The sequence below is a fragment of the Falco biarmicus genome, chromosome 1, assembly GCF_023638135.1.
Source record: "Falco biarmicus isolate bFalBia1 chromosome 1, bFalBia1.pri, whole genome shotgun sequence".
NCBI classification, from domain to species: domain Eukaryota; kingdom Metazoa; phylum Chordata; class Aves; order Falconiformes; family Falconidae; genus Falco; species Falco biarmicus.
In genome coordinates, this window is record NC_079288.1 from 12679148 (window position 1) to 12697859 (window position 18712).

The 18712-nt window shown below is 42.3% G+C and overlaps 2 protein-coding genes across 9 annotated transcripts in view; both read left to right on the forward strand.

The window, feature by feature from the left end:
- LOC130159419 (uncharacterized) overlaps window positions 1-6591 on the forward strand; it is a 35698-nt gene extending 29107 nt beyond the window's left edge. For 7 of the 8 annotated variants that reach the window (XM_056361053.1, XM_056361092.1, XM_056361081.1 and 4 more), the window contains 4 exons: window positions 349-522; window positions 1591-1710; window positions 2616-2649; window positions 3768-6591. In XM_056361053.1, the coding sequence (XP_056217028.1) occupies window positions 349-522; window positions 1591-1710; window positions 2616-2649; window positions 3768-3774 (335 nt within the window). In that variant the 3' untranslated portion in view covers window positions 3775-6591. The remainder of the gene's footprint in view (window positions 1-348; window positions 523-1590; window positions 1711-2615; window positions 2650-3767) is intronic. The other variant, XM_056361111.1, reaches the window with a different exon arrangement.
- A 910-nt stretch (window positions 6592-7501) lies between these two features.
- Window positions 7502-16104, forward strand: LOC130159414 (uncharacterized). The gene is made up of 5 exons (XM_056361033.1): window positions 7502-7743; window positions 9592-9930; window positions 11500-11844; window positions 13189-13298; window positions 14325-16104. The coding sequence occupies exons 1-5, from the start codon at window positions 7671-7673 to the stop codon at window positions 14433-14435; spliced, it is 978 nt and encodes a 325-aa protein (XP_056217008.1). The 5' UTR covers window positions 7502-7670; the 3' UTR covers window positions 14436-16104.
- Window positions 16105-18712: the final 2608 nt, after the last annotated feature.

Here is an 18712-nt window from a genome sequence, read left to right on the forward strand (position 1 = left end):
TAATTATTATTTGAATAGGTTTTAATTGCAAAAAGGTAATGATAAACTTTTTACAGATGTTTTGGTGTTCTTAAAATCACATGTGAACAAATCTGAAGAGGGCAAAAATGTTAAGATTTCTATTATTGATTCACAGAACAGTTCATCAGCTTTAGTGAGAAGAAAATCTAAATGATAATGCGTTGATTTTGAACACTTGGTGAATTAAGCATGATTGCAGCAATCTCCATTTTTTTGTGGTACATGAAGGATACACTTAACCTATTAACCTCTTTAACGTTTTTAACGCTTGATTGAAGATCTTCTGAATCATCCATATTCATAATTAAAAGTTCTTCTATCTTTCAGTTTCCTCAGAAAACAGGGAGGATAACATCGTTAGAGAGGAGATGAAAATTTGCTGTAAAGTGGACACAAACCTCTCAGTACCCAGCCGTGTGCTGAAGTGTGGCCTACACAATGTAATGTCAGGAGGAGAAAACAGAAAATCAGCAGCCGACATCACTGCTGAAGGAAATCAAGGTTCATCTCTTCATGTGTTTGTTTGCCCTTTGCTTTGAGAGACTTTTGCCCTGACAGCTTGGTGTGGACTGAGTTTACATGCGCAGGGCAGGGAGATGTGCTGTACGCTCATGCTTCAGACACACATATGCTGAAGCCCTCTAAACTCAGAGGCTTTCCCCTAGCCTGTATAGGTGCCCAGTCCTGGATATATATATCCATAGGTATAGGTTTCTGTTGTAGCTATATAGTTACAGATACAGGGGTGCTGAGGGATGGCAATACATGATGGCCACACAACAGATTTCCAAGAATTCCACTTACCACTAAGTGATAAATGAGACTTTACCTCCAGACTAAGAGGACTTTTGTTACATACAGGTATTTTTACATCCAAATTTCTTTACTGCAGAAATCCCTGTCGTCTTCCATAGGTTATATGGGCAGAGTGTGTTTCCTTGAGACAAGTATACGGTATTTATCCTCCTCTGGGGAAAGTCCTTGGTAGGGCTATGGCTTTCCACTTTTTGCTGTGATGTCTGGGTTTTGGTGGGGTTTTTTTGAGCGTTTTGTTTTCTTTGGGTGGTATTGTTTGTTTGGGGTTTTTGTAATTTTTGAATGCATGCTGGATGATTCTATTATTTCTCTTCCAAATTAGACCAGTATTAAAATAGCCTTTCTAGATATTTATATGTTTAAATTCCCATGCATTGAGATATTTAAAAAATGGTCAAAATGGATTTCCTCAGTGGCATTTGAACCCATCATGAAGGATGGGTCTCACACCTCTTCTTTTTGGTTATTTCAGATGAAATATATGTTCAAAGTTATCTGTTTTGATGAGGAGTCAAGAATTGGCTTCGAATGTTGATAGAGCCATTCTTTCATTACAGGTATCTCCATTAAGATATCTTAGGCCAGAGGCTATTTGTTCTCTCCTGCATTAGTTCCTTCTTTCATTACCAGCTTTTGTGGAGTACATTGCAGAAGCACCAGGCCAGGCTTTTCCTAGGTGGTGCTGATGAGGCAGGCTCATTTCTTAGCACACCTCTTTGATTCACTTGGACTCTATTTTCTTTTGCTCTCCAGGTGAGCGTCAATTTTCAGTCAGCCAAGGGAACATTACCCTCACCACCACTTTACTGATTGCTGGGGTTTGTGCAGCAGCATTGCTAACGTATCACATTTGTCGGAAGCAAAATCATCAAGGTATAGTCTGGCAAAATATTGTTTCCTGTGGGTAACATGCCTTACGAGCAGTGCTAGTAGTGAAAAAAGCATGCAGGGTTTTCCTTCTGGATCTAATTTCCGTAACATTATTTATGAAATTGCTAAATGGTATTCATTGTGAAGGGGAGGCTGGGCTGACCGCTGGTGTGAACTCCACCGCTGCCTTTGGTGCCATGACACAGCCTCCAGTGTGCCATGACAGCCTCTGTCAGCTGGCTTTACTAGGAAAAATAAGCACAGAATAGATTTCCTCTGTGCTCCGGTAACAGAGCCGAGCGATTGCACTGCTCAGCCCTGCCTCAGTGGGCACCAGTGCCTTGAACATTGCTGTGCAGCTTCCCCTGCAGAGACATACCGCGGCCCAGGAGACTGCCGAACATCGGCCCAGTAAAGAGCTATATCTAATTTAAGAAAGAATATTTCCCTAAATACATCCAGGCGGAGAGGTTTTTTGCAAACTAATATGCATGGAAAGGGCTGAGACAGGCTCTGTGGAGTAAAGAGGGAGTCATGTGAATAAAGCCTGGAAATATCTACCTTCCTCTGTATCACCCTCTGCTCTTCCCTCCTCCCTCACAACACAGAGAGTGCACTATTCTTAGTGTGAGGTCATGTTAAACCACCTCTTCAGAAATAGTCGTGCTACAACGCAGTATAGAACTTGGGATGCAACTGCACTGTCATATGCAAAGCATCACACCTGCCATGTGTGGTGGAGGTTTGCGGACAAAACTCAGGGCCTGTGGATCTGTTTGAGATGGATACCAGTGAGTTGCTCAGGAATTTCAGATAAATAAAAAATCGAGGGAAAAAACAACTGTATGTCTCTTAGTTCTGAGTAAATCCTTGCTAATGTTGGTACTTCCTTCCTATTGTTTTCCTAGGATCTGTCCCAGTGATCAAGCCTGCTTTTTGTTGGTAAGATTTGACTTTTGGGGGTTTAATTATGGTAGATGATGGAATCACATTACTACAATGGTAGGAGGGTGCTCAGTGAAGGACTAGACGTGTTTACTAGGACCATGTTCAGTGGATGTCCATTTCCTCGCTGCATCAAGTCAGAGTCAATAGATCTTAGCTCCTGCATGACTTTGCGGTGGTTCCAGTACTCATGTGTTGATCATTTACATGCTTCTGCAGATGCCTCTTGACCCTGACATACAGCGTCCTCCCCACATCCTGTAGCCAACTTGGCTCCAGGGTTTATGGGACCTTGTGTAATGCCAGAAGCCGAGACATCTCTCATTACCGAACTAGTCCTTTAGAAACAAATGTTGGTTGTTTCTTTCTAAGAGTCTAAGAATTAAATGTCTAAATCTGGATTTGTTTAAGTTTAACTGATTGGCTAGAAGTTAGTTGAAGCCTAAGATTTTTATCTAGTGCTCCCTTCCTAGTGAATGGAGAGAAATAGCTGTCTTGAGAAGATGATTCATTTCACCTTAAAATTGTTTGAAGATTAAACAGATGAATTACCTTGTGAAGGTACTTGTTTCTCTCTAGTAATGCTACAGGAAGCCAATGAGAACAAGCTGAGTTGTTTGAACATCTACAGTTAGATAAAACGCAAGGTTATCTGAAAAATAGGAGTTCTGTAAGTGCTTGCGAAACCCAGTAAGGTAACACAACGCTAGTCTCACTGCAGTTATTGTTTTAAGACATACTAATAGATACATTAATGCATAGGTAAAAAACTTATATCACTAGCGGCTGCCCTGAGGCACTGCCCTGTGGCGTAGTGCTCAGTGGTGTTTGGGGCCTGTCCCAGAGCACCTCCAAGGCAAAAGCTGACAAGCCGTAGCAGCCAGGGCAGGGGCTCAGCAGAGATGCCAAGAGCTCACTGGGCACCGAAGCTGCAATCCTTTCACCTTTTAGAGCAAGGGGTCGCCCAGGAGCGGATAGGACAGAGTAGCTGCCTTGAGAACTTCACACTCGAGATTTCCAAGCTTAAACTCATACAATTGGATTGATTATAATTCTCACTGAAATCATCCTGTGCCTTTGGTGGCCTCACAAATACTTTTCCTTCAATTCTGCAGCTGTTAGAAAAACCAGATGGCATCCTGACATGTAAAACCTTGTACCTGAAAAACTTCTACAAACAAGACCTCCAAGCCAGCAGCATGCTCCTCAGTAACGGTGTACAACATGCAGCTGGACAAACAGACCTCATTTTATATGAGACCTCATGGTACTTTTCACAAATGTACCTTCATCAAATCCACATGTTCACTGAGGACTGTGATTGCCACAGTTGTCCAGCTGCAGGCCTTCACAAGTGACATGAAAAGCTCCTTGGATCTCCCATCCTTTCCTGGTGCTTTGCTCAGGACAGCAGTCATTGCAAGATGTGTGGATGGCCCAGCACACAGGTTTAAACCAGCTGAATTCTCTCAATGATTTTCATGATTGAAACCATCAGTTCATCTGAAATTCTTCAGAGAACTGTATTTGTGCTCAATAAGGATGTGTTGAACCCTGAGGTTCTCTGCATGTCTTCAATTTTGTAATGTGATAGCATGCCCATAGGTCTTTATTTTTTTAACTCCTGGGTGGTCTTTACATCTAAAAAAGCATTTTGTACAGGTGACTGGTTTGTTGAATTAGAGGGGTTTGACCTTTTGAACAGACATTTGATTTTGCAGCCAGCTGCAGGTTGAGGACATCTCCTCTTGTTCCTGTGCAAGGGTGGATGAGAGGGCAATATCCAGCTCCCTCAGAAACAGCATTGGGCCATGGAAGCCATGGCCCCTTCCAGGCTGAAAAGAAGTATGATGTCAATCTCCCTGAGAGACTAGGTCATAATACTGGCAATTCTAACATAGGACACTTTCAACAGTGATTCCAGTGGGTGGGAAAGCATATTGATGTGCCCACTTCGTTTCCTTATCAGAAAAGACTACAGTATATTTCTGCATCTGAAGACAGGTTTGGGTATCCTGTGTGCAGACAGTATGTGATGAATATTGCACTTCAGGGATCCCCATTTGGTAGTGCACAGGTGGTATGTCAGCTTCAAATGATTTATTGTTCATGCTTAATTTGAAGAAATCCTCAAAACTTTGCATTAGACCTAATCTAGCATCAGGCTTTTGAGCAAAAATCAGCAGCAGCACAATTAGAAAAGCAGATCCATAAAACAGTTTGAATACTTGCTGAATCATTTTTACAAGCTTTAATTACCCATAAATCTGTTGCTGAAACTTGCAGCAGGAAATCTCAAAGGATGTAATGTGTGTGACTCCTGAAATTTGCTACAGTCAGATCTAAAGGGAAAGGTTCATAATGAAAGACATCCAAAAAAATGTTATTAATTAATTTTAGAAATACAGAAAAGCCTCTGTGCTTAAATTTAGCTCTTGTTTGGCACAGGAGACTAGTGTTGTTATAGGTTGGTTTTTTTCCCTCCCCAGTAGAGGCTTTACACTCATGCTGATCTAAGATACCCTTTTAAATCGATTCTCAGCTTATTTGTTGGATTTTGTCTTTTCAATTTTAATGTGGTGTAATGCAGTCAAAACTTTATGAAGAGGTGACAGTCCCCAGCTATTCAAAGACTTTTTTTACTGAATGTTATTTTGACTGATCCAGTTGTGAACTCTGTTATAACATGATGAATGTTGTATGCTTATCCAATAAGCCAAAGCTAAGGTTACCTGTAAAGAGTCCAGACTGTGCAAGGATTTAGAGATAGAAGGAAAAAGACTTTTTATACAGTGCCTTAGCACAATTGCAGTTCCTGTCCTTTCCTGGAAGAGGGCTTCTGTAAGCTTGCGATGGTGTAGATGTGTACCTAAAAGGAGGGAGGAAGAGGTTGGTTTGAGATAAAAGCCATACTTTTTTTAGGAAATAATGTATCTGCTGCTATAGCTTGGGAAAAGAGCACTCATGGCGGGTATGGGCCTTTCGCTTTTTGGCACCACAGCAGCTGTCATGGGTGTTGCTTTTGGTTCTGTTCCGCTCTGCTCTAAGTCATTGCTGTGGGTGTCTCTGAAGAAGTGCCAAGTGTTCCATTTTACGCGATTAATCTGTCCACTGTGCTTCTGGAGACTTCCAGTGAGGTACACATTATCTTCCTCTATCTAGAAAAACACCATCTTAACATTGAAGGCCATGGCAGTTCTTTTGTATGACCTTTTAATGAGAAAACCAAATGCGTCCACGTGTGGAAAAATCTATGTGTGCGTGTATATATGGTATTTAAATCGGGTGCTGACACTGGGTGGTTTTGGTATAAACTCGGATTTTGGGTTCTTCAGAGAAGGAACAAAGTGACACTTGAGAACTCACATTGTATTAACTTGAGGGATTCAGGCTGAATGACGTGCAGGTTTAATTTCTACTTTTTAACACCAGCTGGGGCCAGAGAGCTGGGTGTGTTTTGAGGAGAAAGTTTCTATGGACACCTCTGCCCAGTGACAGTTCCTTAGCTAAATTAGTCACAAGACATAAATCTCAGACCCATTTTTACGGCTCACACAAGCACACTTTCATTTATATCTCTTCTTCGTACTGAATATGCAGACTGTGATATTCAGAGGCATCACTAGCAACTGTTTCACTTTGCCCCTCCTGAGCCGTGTTGTGCTGGTAGACACCAATCATCCCATGCCTCAGGAAAAACTGTTCAAGGTAGCTTTAAAGATCTGCAGTGTTCGTTCTCAGCAACTGCTTTGTGTTGTTTTGCAATATACAAATATAGACAAATAATTGCTAATGAAATAAAAAATTACTAAAGATACAAAGTGGTCTGATTTGCCAAATGCCATAATTTGATAGTTGCAATTTCACTTTGATGTTGTTGTTGTTGTTGTTGTTTTGTGTTACTATACTCATCACAATAAAACATTAGTTTAAAACCTGGCTATTCATGGATAACCCTGTGTTGATTGTATTGTTATTTGACATGTTAATCTCTTTTTAAAAGCATCACCATCACATGGTTCCCAAACTTATAATCCAGTATTGTTGTCATGATGATTCACTACTTAAATATTGCAAAAGCAAAGACCGGGAGTAAGAGATGTCTCCTGGCATCTTCTTTTGTACCCCGTAGTGAGCTTTGCAGAGAAATGAAAGCTCATTTCACAACCTGCCTGAAATCTGTTTTCTTTACAGTAACTGATGAAATTTCTAAGCTTTCAAGCATTTAAGAAACTCATCGAGAACACCCTCTTTCCTGCCTGCAGGAAGAGCTTTTCATCCTATCAGGGAGGGAGCTGGATCTGCATGTGAATTGTAGCCGAGCTGGTGGTTAGCAGCTCTGGTGTACTGCAGACACTATAGAAAATGCGTTATTAAATGTGAAACCAGGAGGCACGCCAGAGGTACGTACCATACTGTTGCCTGGAAATGATGCACTTTGACATTGCCAAGGTGCAGATCAGACCTGCAGTTTTGTGAGCGGGGTTTGTATACCTGAAGTAATGGAGCATCTCTCATCTACTTGCTCCTTACAAAGCCAAGATTTTTGTGTTTGCAGCCACCAGCCAGGCAGCCTGGGAGCACTGACAGACTGAGTTGATTGTACCAAGTGCCTGCATTTCCAGTAAGGCCGCAACTGGGAGATAATTGCCTGACTTTGGCACTGTAAACAGCAACTTTGAGCCTGCCTTTTCTCAGTTGACTGTAAAGGGAAGGTAGGTGCTCACTGTACGGACTCTAATCCTGCCCTCAGGGCTGGGGGTTGTTTGGCAGTAGGAAGTGGTGGGCGTTTTAAGTGTGAAATCAAACCCGAGATCCGCCTCTCAAGAGAAATCTCTCTTCCCCCTCTCTGTCACTTTTGTTGTGATACTAAGGCAAAAGAAGCATATTGCTAACTTCTTTGAGTAGACAGCTGATGTAGCTGGAAGAGGTCAGGCCAACTTGTGGCCCACAACCCTTTCTTCAGGTCTTTAACTCATCAGTGAGATAATAGAGAACAACTAAAAAGACCTTTGAAAATGCTGCAGATATCGTGTCTCCCAACTGTGTGTGTCTTTCTTCTGCTTCTCCTGTGCTTCCCTGGCCAAAATGGTACGTACATCATAGATGATCTTACGTTTCACAAGTTTCAATATTTTTTCTTCCTTGCTCCCCCCCGCCCCAGTCTATCATCTTAAAAGGTTCCTGGCAAATTCCCCATTAGCAAAACCAGGTGGAACTTTTAAAAACATTCTCTGAAATTATTGAATTATTTTTTAGAAAAAAATTAAAAATTTATTGTGATCAGAAGTTTTCTTTTCTACACAGAAATTACTCTCTGTAGAAAGAGTGGAAGCTGTTTTCCCAGTAATTCAACATGAACTGTATCTGTACCATTAAGCTTGACAGGGGAGCTCACTACTGGATAGAAATGGCTATTGATATTTACTAGGGGCTTTATTATTGAAGGTAATAAAACTTTACTAGAAATATCTAGTGCTAAATGTTGTCGTGGCTATTGAGAATACAAGCTGGAGGCATACTTGGGGGAAAAGAGTGTGAATCTCTGAGGAGAACAGGCTGAGGAAAAAGATGTGTCCAAACAGTCAGTCCTTCCCCCCCACGACTATTGACAATAACTGGAAAGGATGGTGCCTTAGGAAAAAAATATTATCCATCAATCAACATGTCTGGAAAGAAGATGCAGGGAAACTGATGAGAATATTTGTTTTGAGTGTCTTTGCCATTCTTTAGTTATTGGTTGTTGAGAAGTCAATACCAATTTCTTCAAATATAAATTAACTTTTGAACTTCTACCTCAGTCTTTTGGATTAAACAATTGATGGGCAATGGCTGCTTATCATTAGCTGCGTGGGTCCTTAGATCATGTAAATGTGGATCAGCTTAGAAGTACTGATTTTTAGGCTGATGGAGATTAATTTCCCGAGCTTTCCCTACCCGCTTGTAAAGGCTGAGTGCTCTGTGCTTCTCTGGCTTTCTTCATCACCCATTTCTCTGCCGCTTTGTAAGGTAATTGCTGATAACTCCTGAGTTGCCTTAATTCTGTTTCTTAAGTGTTGTAGGAGAAATGTCCTCATGTCTGGTCAGGATGGATTGACCTACTGTATGTAAACTCCCATGATCTGTCCTTTCTGTGTTTGACTTCTGTGTTTGTTCCCTTATTAAAATAGTTTTAAGTATGTAGGGATCCTTAATTTGCTTGTCAACACTGAATAATTCTACCCTTTCTATACTATGTTTGTCCTAGATATGCAATAACCAACATTTAATTTTTCTTCTCTTGCTTTTAATGTAATTTCTTTTAGGCGTTTCCCATTTGATCCCTCTCTTTCTTGGTATACATTGCACAAGCACTTACTGTTCAGTTTCTTTGGATATTAAAGTCATTAGAGAACTCACAGGGTCTTGTTATATATTTTTATATCTTTGTTTCTTACTATAAGCTGGAGTTATACCTTCTGTATTTCTCTTTCTATGAGGCTACACTATCCAGTTTCCTGATGTTGCTAAAACCTTCTTTCTAAAAAAAATTGTAATTTTCTTCCATACTCTGCCTTTTTGATACCTTTGAATTTCAGATTTAGATCCTCAGCCAGCTCCAGTTATTGTGCTGAGTTCAGTAAACCTTTTATTTTGAGAACTGATGGATCATTCTGGGAATCTACAGAGCAGACTATATTTTTTTCGTGAGCAACAGAAGCCACTTTTTCGCAAGGTCTTTTAAGCTTTGGAGAGATGTTGAGTTGCACAGGTCAATGATCATGAAAGATGCGATAGGTTTCAGGACAGCCAAGATGATATTTACAGGATAGCAAAACTACAGTCCAGTCTTACAGAGTGGTTCTGTTGATGGAGTAGTTGGTTTTGAAAACTATTTTGATGTTAACAGATCAAGAAGAACTCTGATACTGTAATTTCAATTGCTTTTCTTATTTTTAGGTGAAGAAAATGAACAGTCAGCAGACGTTATCAGTGTTTGGGAAGGAGACTCCATCAGCATAACTTGCTCAATGAAAGTTTCAGAAAATGAAGTGGGAACATACTTGAGAACTAGCATACAGCCAATCAATGTGATATATGTTTCCAAGCTGAATACTTCATATATCTTTCCTGCTTTGGCTAATCGCACCAAGTATTCAATGGAAGGAGGGAATCTCAGGATAACTCTGCACAATGTACAGGAATCTGATTCCAATATCTACTTATGCATTAAGTTTGTTAAAAGCAAAGACCACCACAAAACGCTGAGTGGGAAGACAACCATAGTACTGGTAAAAGGTATTTCACCTTTTGAGTCATGAATTAATAAATACAGATACATATTTTAAATCAAAGATTGGAAGAAAGCATAATGGGAGGGAGAGTGACAGAATTTTACTCATTTCTGCTCAGTCAACATACTGATTTGAAGGAAAGTGTGGGTCTGTTCCCTGAAAAGATGAAGAAAACACATTAGATAGAACAGTCCCAAGAAAACCCCTAGGACATCAATTCATGACTAATTTAATCCTAGCTGTAGGTTTTGCAGCCCATGTAGACAATAAGTCATAGGTTGCTGCTGCAGTTTGGAAACTGCAGACCCGCAGTGCTTTCCAAAACCATCATCAGATCTCTCTAAGTAACTAGCAAAACAACAAGCCTTTTTTTTTGGTAGCAATTTCTGCAAATCTCTTTTGTTTTTACTATTTAATCTTAAATGACAAATCAATAATAATTGGGACACTAGTGTCAGGCAGGGCGTGCAAGTTGGGCGTAAGCTGATAGATCTGTTTTTTTTCTCTTCTTAACAAACAGTTGATGAATGGGCACAAATGCTCCTTTTGGCAATCATTTCTGGTTAGGGGAAGAAATTTTCTGTCATTTAATTTACTTTTGTTTTTCTTTTTCTTTTTTTTTCTTTTTTTTTTTTTAATTAGAAGAGAGTTGAATCCACAATATTCTTGGGCAGCTTATTCCTCTATGTACCTACCCTTCTGATGAGTAACCTGATCTAACCTGAAATACCTTTACCAAAAGTTTTCAAGGTTTTCTTCCTTTCCTGTCCCTAAGGCATGCAAAACCTAATTGATGGGTCAGTAGCAGTCATCTGTAGCTATGAAAACTTATAATGTCCTTCCTTTGGCTTCTCTTTTCAAACTTCTTGACTGTGTTTTCCCAAATGAATTCCAACTTCTTGATTATGTCCTGTTTCTCCAAATTATTTTATTAAAATGCCTTTATCTGTTCTTGGTTCTGATCCTCTTCTCTAAAATACTTACAAACTTCCCAGAATTCTCTCTTGTGCAAATATGATAAATTCTATCTTCATTCCTTCATCCACGTTAATGATAATGTCAAAAGGAACAAAGCCTGTTCTCAGAGGAATTGAATGAAGTGTCTGCCCAGCTGGACAGCAAGCTGTCAATAACAGCTTTTTGAAGACCATTTTCAACATTGATGGCACCCACATTGTATGACTTCACCCAGACCGATAGTCCCCAGATCTTTCTATGGCTTAATCTCACTTGAGAAGCAGGCAACAGGCCACGTCTCAGGGGCAAGCTGACGAAGCTCTGTATTCCCTTAGAAGAGTTCAGTAAATTTATTGTTTAGGTAGGTGAGACCCTTTACAACCAGGTAAACCTGTTAAGTCAGTCTTACTTTCACATCCCGGGGCAGGAAAAGATGCCAGGGTGTACTGAAATGTATCTTTCTTTTCAACACATGCGTAAAGGTAGCCTTTGAAAAAAATCATTTTACCCAAATTTCTGTGACCTGTTCTTTCTGTCTTTGACCTCTGTATTTGCTCCTCTCGTTAAAATTCACTGCGCTAAGTATGTGGTAGCCGTTAATGTCTCCTGTTTTTAGCTAGAACCAGTGGAGTTATTGAACAGTCACCGCTCTACGTCAATCCTCAGCAAGGCCAGTCGATCAACATCACCTGTGCGTTGAAAAGCTCGCAGGAAGATGAAGAGATCTACTTGCTCAAGACTCGCGTGCAGCCTGAAAGAGTGCTATATATTTCAAATCAGACCACAAGTATTTCTCCTGGTTTTGCTAATCGCTTGGAGTATTCAAAGGAAGAACATAAAATAGTGATAACTCTACACAACCTAAGGAAAAATGACAGTGATATATATGTATGTGCTGTGGTGATGGAAAATTTCTCTTCCATCTCAGCAGACGGCAGTGGCACTATGCTGTTGATTAAAGGTACTATCCTTCTCCTTCTTTAATCATAAGTAATTATAGGCATGTTGTAATACAAAAGGTGGACTAAAAGCTTGCAGAACTTCAGTCAGGACAGGTAGAGCCCTAACCCATGGCTAGACTTCTTCCAGTACCTGGGAAGGTTCGGAGAGTGTGCTCAGACTCCTCTGTGCCCTGTTGTACTAGAACACAGAAACAGGCACTACGTTTCTACCTGCCTTGTACAGCCAGCGGGGAGTTATGAAAGAGAAAGCTTGCTATAATCCTGCATCTTAAAAAACCCCAAAGGTCAAAATCAGACCACAAACACTTCAATGTGTCTGCGAATAATCTGCCAATTTGGGGAAATGAATCCGTATTTTTAGCATCTGTTCTCTGACCATAATGTGACATAAATGTCTTTTAGAAACCATTCCCTATAGCGAGCCTTTGTGTTTAAACTAGGTCACACTAGGGAGCACAGAACAAGTCCTCAGGCATTTTCTTAAAGTACCACAGATAATAGCAGGGATGATCTCACATACCCTTATTATACAGTGAGCACACTGTAAGCATAATTCCAAAGACATGGGTTTTAATTCTCCTGCAGGATGGTGTTGTAACCATTTGCTAAGTTGAAAACAAAACCAGCAACATACTGCTTGATTTTGATCTTACTGATGCCGTTTAATGCTGTGCATTGGGCTTTGATGAGAACTTTGGGTAATTAAAATAAGGTTTACATAGGTCCTAAGACTTGCAAAGGATCTATCTGCAGTCTTCAAAAAAGTCTGTGGTCTCATTCATAACTGGTGTAACAACTCAGTAATGTGAGTTGGGGAAAACAACGGCTGCACATCAAAGAAATTGGGTGATTACTAGATATTGTGTTACTCGGATATAGATTAATTGAGGTTTTAGAGAATTGTAACCCTTTCCACTAACACTGTTCTGCTCAGTGTATATACTTCTGATCACAGTAACCTCCTACTTCTGTCTGTACTGCTTGCAAACCTACCTGTTTTACAATCCCTACGTACTCCCGGCTGAACCCGCAGCGTTGCTGTAATACTGCAGTAAAACATCTTTTGTTTCCGTTACGTGTGTGGTCCTACTTCTGATCAGTGCCATGGAAGCTATGGCCTTTGTTGAGTGCTCCTCATGGACTCTTCACATGCCACCTGCAGTCATTACCAGCCTCTAGAAGAGCACAGGGAATGCCAGTGAGAATACTAATGGGATGAGAATTCTGGCTATGTAGTATGCTGTTGATATCTGATTTCTTGCTGATCAGTAAATATTTTTTTCATAATAAAAATAGAATTCCACTTCTTCATATTTATATTAATAATATAATTTTACATGCAGAAGCGGAGCAGACAGACTGCAGTAGTAGTTCCTGGGGCATCTATACTCTTAGCATCCTGGTAGCGCTACTGTTTTCTGCACTGATATGCTGCAGCTTGTATCATGTCGATGTAAGTATGTTGTTACCATACCAAAGCAAAACTGAATCCAGGTTGAGTGAATAGGTGCCTTTGATATTATTTGTAAATAGTGACTGAGTCAAGCAGACATTTGATAAACCTAAGGAATCATGAATTTCTATTGTCTCCTCTTTGCCCTTGTTTAATGTCTCCCAGCTGTAACTCTCAGCAGTAAAAACTGTCATCTTATGTTTCTGTAACCCAGTAAATAACATAGTCTGCCTTTTGAGAACAAATACCAAGTAAGCTTGTAAAATTGGCAGTCAAGACCGCAGCCCTGTGTTGCATGTATTTCTCTGAACAGAGTACCTCACTGTCCTGTTTTGCTGCCTTTTTTTTTTTTTTTTTTTCATTTGGGAATGAAGCTACGTATATCCATCTTGTAACAGGTGGGAGATAATGGTTGGAGGGGGATACAAGGACAACAAACAGTCAGCCTAATGTCTGAAAGTAGCATTAGAAAAATAATTTTGTCCTGTCCTAGAAAGAAAGGTGACCAAGAAATTTTTCCTTGACTGGGATTATTTACATTCATATTCTGCAGAAAGTTCCCAGAAATTATTTGTCTCTGATAGATCTTTCTGCACCATAGGGATTACCCAGAATCAACAGAGTATGAGTCACCAACCAGGCTACTATCTGGTCCCTCCACGTATGGCTTCAGTACTGCTAAAAACAAGTAGTACAATATCATTCTGGCAAAGCCAAGAGGCCCTGTGGGAACTGGTCTCCTGTGTTATCAGCAGCAAGCTGTGGATAAGCCTTATTTATGCTGGGCCCACGGTTCCATCCAACTCTTGAAGGAACTTTTCATGAAATTACGTCAGACTGACAATAGAAAGTTAAATAAATAGGTTGATAATTCCCATCTAATCCTCTAAGACCTCATTGGGTTATGAGAGGAATTTAAAAAGTACATTTCCACTTCAAACAGGTGAACCCCTAAGATGTAAATCAAATCCTTGGTTGGGGTCTTTTAAAGCTCTGTTCTGAATACTTGTTTGCTTTGTTTTGCAGATGAAGAAATATTTCCAGAAAAGAAAACCAAATGTAGTATATGAAGATATGTCTTACCGTTCTAGATGTAACACCTTGGTGAAAACCAATGCTTACATCATTAACGATTAAGCTTCTGCCAGCTGGGACCATATGGGGATTGACCATTCCTTTACAGGTCTCTGAGAGCTGCCTTAGCAAGCTGATGCGCTAGCAGAACCAACAAGCTGAACTATCACCTGCCTTCTTCAGCGGAAAGAAAAAACTGCCTCATTTCCAAAGCTGTTTCTGCTTTTTTGATCACTTGTAAATTTTTGTTGTTTGTTTTTGGTTTTTTTTTAATGTCTAGAAAATGTAGAGAAATGTAGGTATCCTGTACATGTGTCTGCAGTTTAGTATGGAATGCAGAATTTTTGGACTATATATTTGGCTAGATGCAACATATGGAGTTATTGATTGATAAATAACCATGTCAGGGAAGGTGGGATAGATGGAGAGGTCTGGTTCTGAGCTTGCTTTCTTCTGGTCTGGTGCTCAGAAAGACCATAACATGCCTGTTCAATAATACACAATGCATCCACATATGAATGGATTACAGTTTTCTTATGAATCTTTGTGGGTCTGTCCAAGAGCTCAGGTAGCTAAGACTACTCATAGAATCATAAAATCATAGAATCATTAGGTTGGCAAACACCCTTGAGATCATCAAATCCAACCATTAACCCAGGGCTTCGAAAAGTTACAGAGAAGAAATCTATTCTGAAGAGACCTCAGAAACTTTGTGGCAGAGTGAGTTATCAGTGACGTGGGCTTACCTGGACAAATGTCAGTAACGGCCCTAGGGACGTGCAGTCAAGTTTAGATTTTGAATGACTGCCTCTGTCAGAGATAGTGGCATGACTGGTATGGGTCTTGATGTGGCTGACATACAAAATTACTAGATTTGGGGCATGGCAGCTTTTTGGGACAGCAGAAATATCTGTGATGGGCTGCTGTTGTCTCAAGCTCCAGATGTCTTAGGACTACAGAGCAGGACGTATTCCTCCAGGTCAGTGACTCCACACCGTACAGTACCAGGGGAACTAATCTGGGACAAAGCCTGCGTTCCAATCTGGCCATGGGTGAGTCTGATCCAAAATCACTCTTACCGTGGGAGTTTATCAAAAACTCACATCAGGTAAGTAGGAACTAAATTTGGTTTAGTAATGGCTTAGAACAGGTCACTGCGGTGGGCTTAACTTTACTCTAGCTAAGGAAGGGCTACAGTTTTTTTCAGGGGTGCTTTGGTTTCACAGAGCCATGGCCGCTGTGCAAAGTCAGCAATCTTGTGTGCCCAGAGGAATATCAGCTTGCCCTGTTCTGAGGCAGGATTGATGGGGTTGGCTTGTGGATTCTGGGGTCAGGCTGAAACTAGAATTTTTCTTTTTTGATGTATTTGTTTAGTTCTTTGAGGGATTAGGGCCGGTTTGCTGTTGATGAGTGCGTGGCTGGAGAAGAGCCTGGCACAGGGGGTCCTCCCTCCCTGGAGGTGAGCTCTGCCCAGATCTTGGCTGCCCAGCCAAGCCCATGCTTGGGAGAGCCCGTTTCCCTCCGGGCACGGAATGCCGTGTGCCAGACCCGAGGGAGAAGCATGCTCGTCCGGGGGGCTGCTGCAGGGAGGGCTGTGCCCTGTCCATCGCAGACCCTGCCGTCCTCGTGTAGCTGTCACCAAATAAAATCCTCTTTGTGGCTGGGGCTTTGTACAGTTGCTCAATATTTTTATACACATATTAAAGACTATTTCATATATCTTGCAAATGAATGATAGTTATTGAATGAACTGTTTCTTCAAGTGTTTTGGTTTCTTTTTTAAAAGTAGAATGATTCAGAGGCTTCTTGCAAAATGCAGTATAACTTGCTCCTAACAGCACCTTAATAGACAACGTAATAATTATTTTCCACTTTATTTACATAATGTACATGTGGGAGTTTTATTTTTTAATTTTAAATCTAGTCACTGAAGAAAACACCATAGAACACTTCAGATGGTGTGTATTCATGCAATCTCTTCCTAGCAGCTAAAAAAAAATTCCTGAAGAGATAAAAATGTCAAATGGAGGTGGGTAAGCAGCAGACGGCACTGGGGAAGCTCAGCCCATCCTTCAAATGGCACCTGGCACCCGGCTGCGACGACTGCAGGCCATGGGGTTTGCTAAATCTGAAGCAGGAGATGGCACCTCACTGCTGTTGACCCTGTTTAAAGCGCCCATAAGCCCAGCCCCAGTGGGGTCCCTTGTCCCCTCACAGGGGTCTCACCTGCCCCCTCCCCACTGGTGAGCGCAGCCCCTCGCCACTTGCCCAGGCCCCGCTGCCGTGGTGCATGGAGGCCCTGTGGTGCCCATGGCGTGGGCAGGTACCCTGGGGGCACCGCCAGCCTCTCTGCCACTTCGCTGTCCTGCGCATCCCGCCCAGGGGGACAATGGTGTCTGCAGTGGGGTCAGGGGGAAGGCCCTGAGGGACGATGAAGGCTTTGCAGCCCCTTGCTGGGAGGTGTATCCCAGCACCCGCTCCTGCGTGGCCAGGGCGCTGGCAGGGTCCCCCCAGGGCCGCTTTCCTCCCAGGATGGAAGAAGGAGGCCTCCCACATGGCGCCTGAAGGCTGCTGCTGCCCCACAGCAGGAGGGGCCGACAGGGGCAGCTGGCTGCCTTGTTGTCACCACAGCGTCCCCTCCTGCTGGGTAGGCCCCGGGGTGAGGCCATGCATGTCCCTGCCCACGCCGGGCACTGCTGCCCTTACCCGGGCGTGGGGGCAGTGGCAAGACCAAGGGGACCGAGCCCAGATGTCACCCACAGCACAGAGACCACCTCTGCCTCTGTCAGGGGCAGGCGTAGGGGAAGATACTCTAACAAATTAGATACTGCTCTAGGAGCTAAAGTGCCTGTATTCAACCACTGTTGGTCATATTTTCATTTTGGAAAAAAGGTGCAGGTTTAATAGAAGAGGGCAGTAGTCCCAGAGAGACAACATGTGGAGGTTCAAGATGAGCAAACTGGCATTTGAGGTCGGCTTTCTGTAGCACTGCTACTGTGCAAGTGTGGCCACAATTGTGAAAAAAAAACCCAACAACCCAGTATGTGAAAGGAAACAGTAGTGGAGGTGGTTTCTTTGGCTTGGTGTAAACAAACAAAAAAACCCCAAAAAGTCAAGAGCTGAGGGAAACAAAATACAGTGAGGGAAACAACATACAGTGAGACATTTTGTGAGTTGTATCTATGTAGAGGCGTAGAGCATCAGCCCTGCAATTAACCCAATTAACCCAAGCAGCAGTGAATGAGCTGCTGGGAAGGGATGCTGAGAAATGAGCTCAGGGGTGTCAGAGTAAGGGTCAGGTGTTTGGCTGTTCAAGGAGGTCAGAGGGGTCCTAGGTGGAGCATGGTCTCAGAGCCCCCCTGGAGGGGAGACAGACTGAATTTTGCACCTCCCGAGTTGAAGACAGAATTGCTGTGGGCTGGTCCTGTTGCCTTTGCTGGTTTTCTGTCTCCTGTCCCTGCACTGGGGAGATAAATGATTTCCAAGGAGAGGTGGGAAGTGCAGCGTAAAGCTCTGAGGCTGGGCCAGGACCTGCAGCAGTGCCCATGGTATCAGGGTATGAGTGAGGTCCTCAGCCCCGTTTCATGGAATAAACGACAGAAATGGCAGCTGGCAGCAAAGCAGCTTTGGGTTGGGGATCAGGACTGCAGCTCTAGGGTCAGGCTTTACCAAACAGGGATGGAGAAGGCCGAGGCAGCTGAGCGAGGAGAGTTTGTCAGAAGCAGAGAGAACATAACAGACAAGGTACGAGCTATGCTCAGTGACTCCAGGGGCCAGCTCTATATGGAGTGGCCTGGCCTGAGCTCTCAGGGAGGGCTCATCAGAAATAATATTTTGGCTATTTGAAAAACTGGAGAGACCAGCCAGCATGTATAGATTGCCACTGATGGAGCCCATAGACTGAGGAAAGCATTTTAACCCTTTGATTAAGGTGCCTCTGACAAGTACATGCTTGAACTCAGATGCCAAGGAGGTTGGTAAGCCAAGCTGAGCCACAGAACGTTTTCCAAGGGGATTGTATGTGGGGTAGAAGTAGGTTCTCCTCTTCTTGTGGCTTGTGATGTATTGTAGCATGCTGGATTATTTCTAGTGACTATCCTGCAAGCAAATGCTTATGTGCTTATAGCAGTTTTAAGCACTGCATGACCCATTTCTAAAGCCTGCTGGAGTTACTTCCTTCCTCCTGTCTGTCACTGGTTGCTGCTTGTGATCATTCTTCCATCCAGTAACTCAGGCAGGAGATGTTCTGTTATTACATGGAGGATATGACCAAAATATGTCCAGCACTGCTGGTTCTGGTGCAGACAAGCTACTGACTGGTGATTTCTCAAGGTCCCTGT

What these genes read in the sequence shown, in the direction of transcription:
- LOC130159414 (XM_056361033.1), top strand. Translation starts at nt 7,671, where the DNA reads ATGCTGCAGATATCGTGTCTCCCAACTGTGTGTGTCTTTCTTCTGCTT. An exon ending in GTGCTTCCCTGGCCAAAATG is followed by an intron (nt 7,744 to 9,591) that starts GTACGTACATCA and finishes TCTTATTTTTAG; the next exon opens with GTGAAGAAAATGAACAGTCA. An exon ending in CACTATGCTGTTGATTAAAG is followed by an intron (nt 11,845 to 13,188) that starts GTACTATCCTTC and finishes TTTTACATGCAG; the next exon opens with AAGCGGAGCAGACAGACTGC.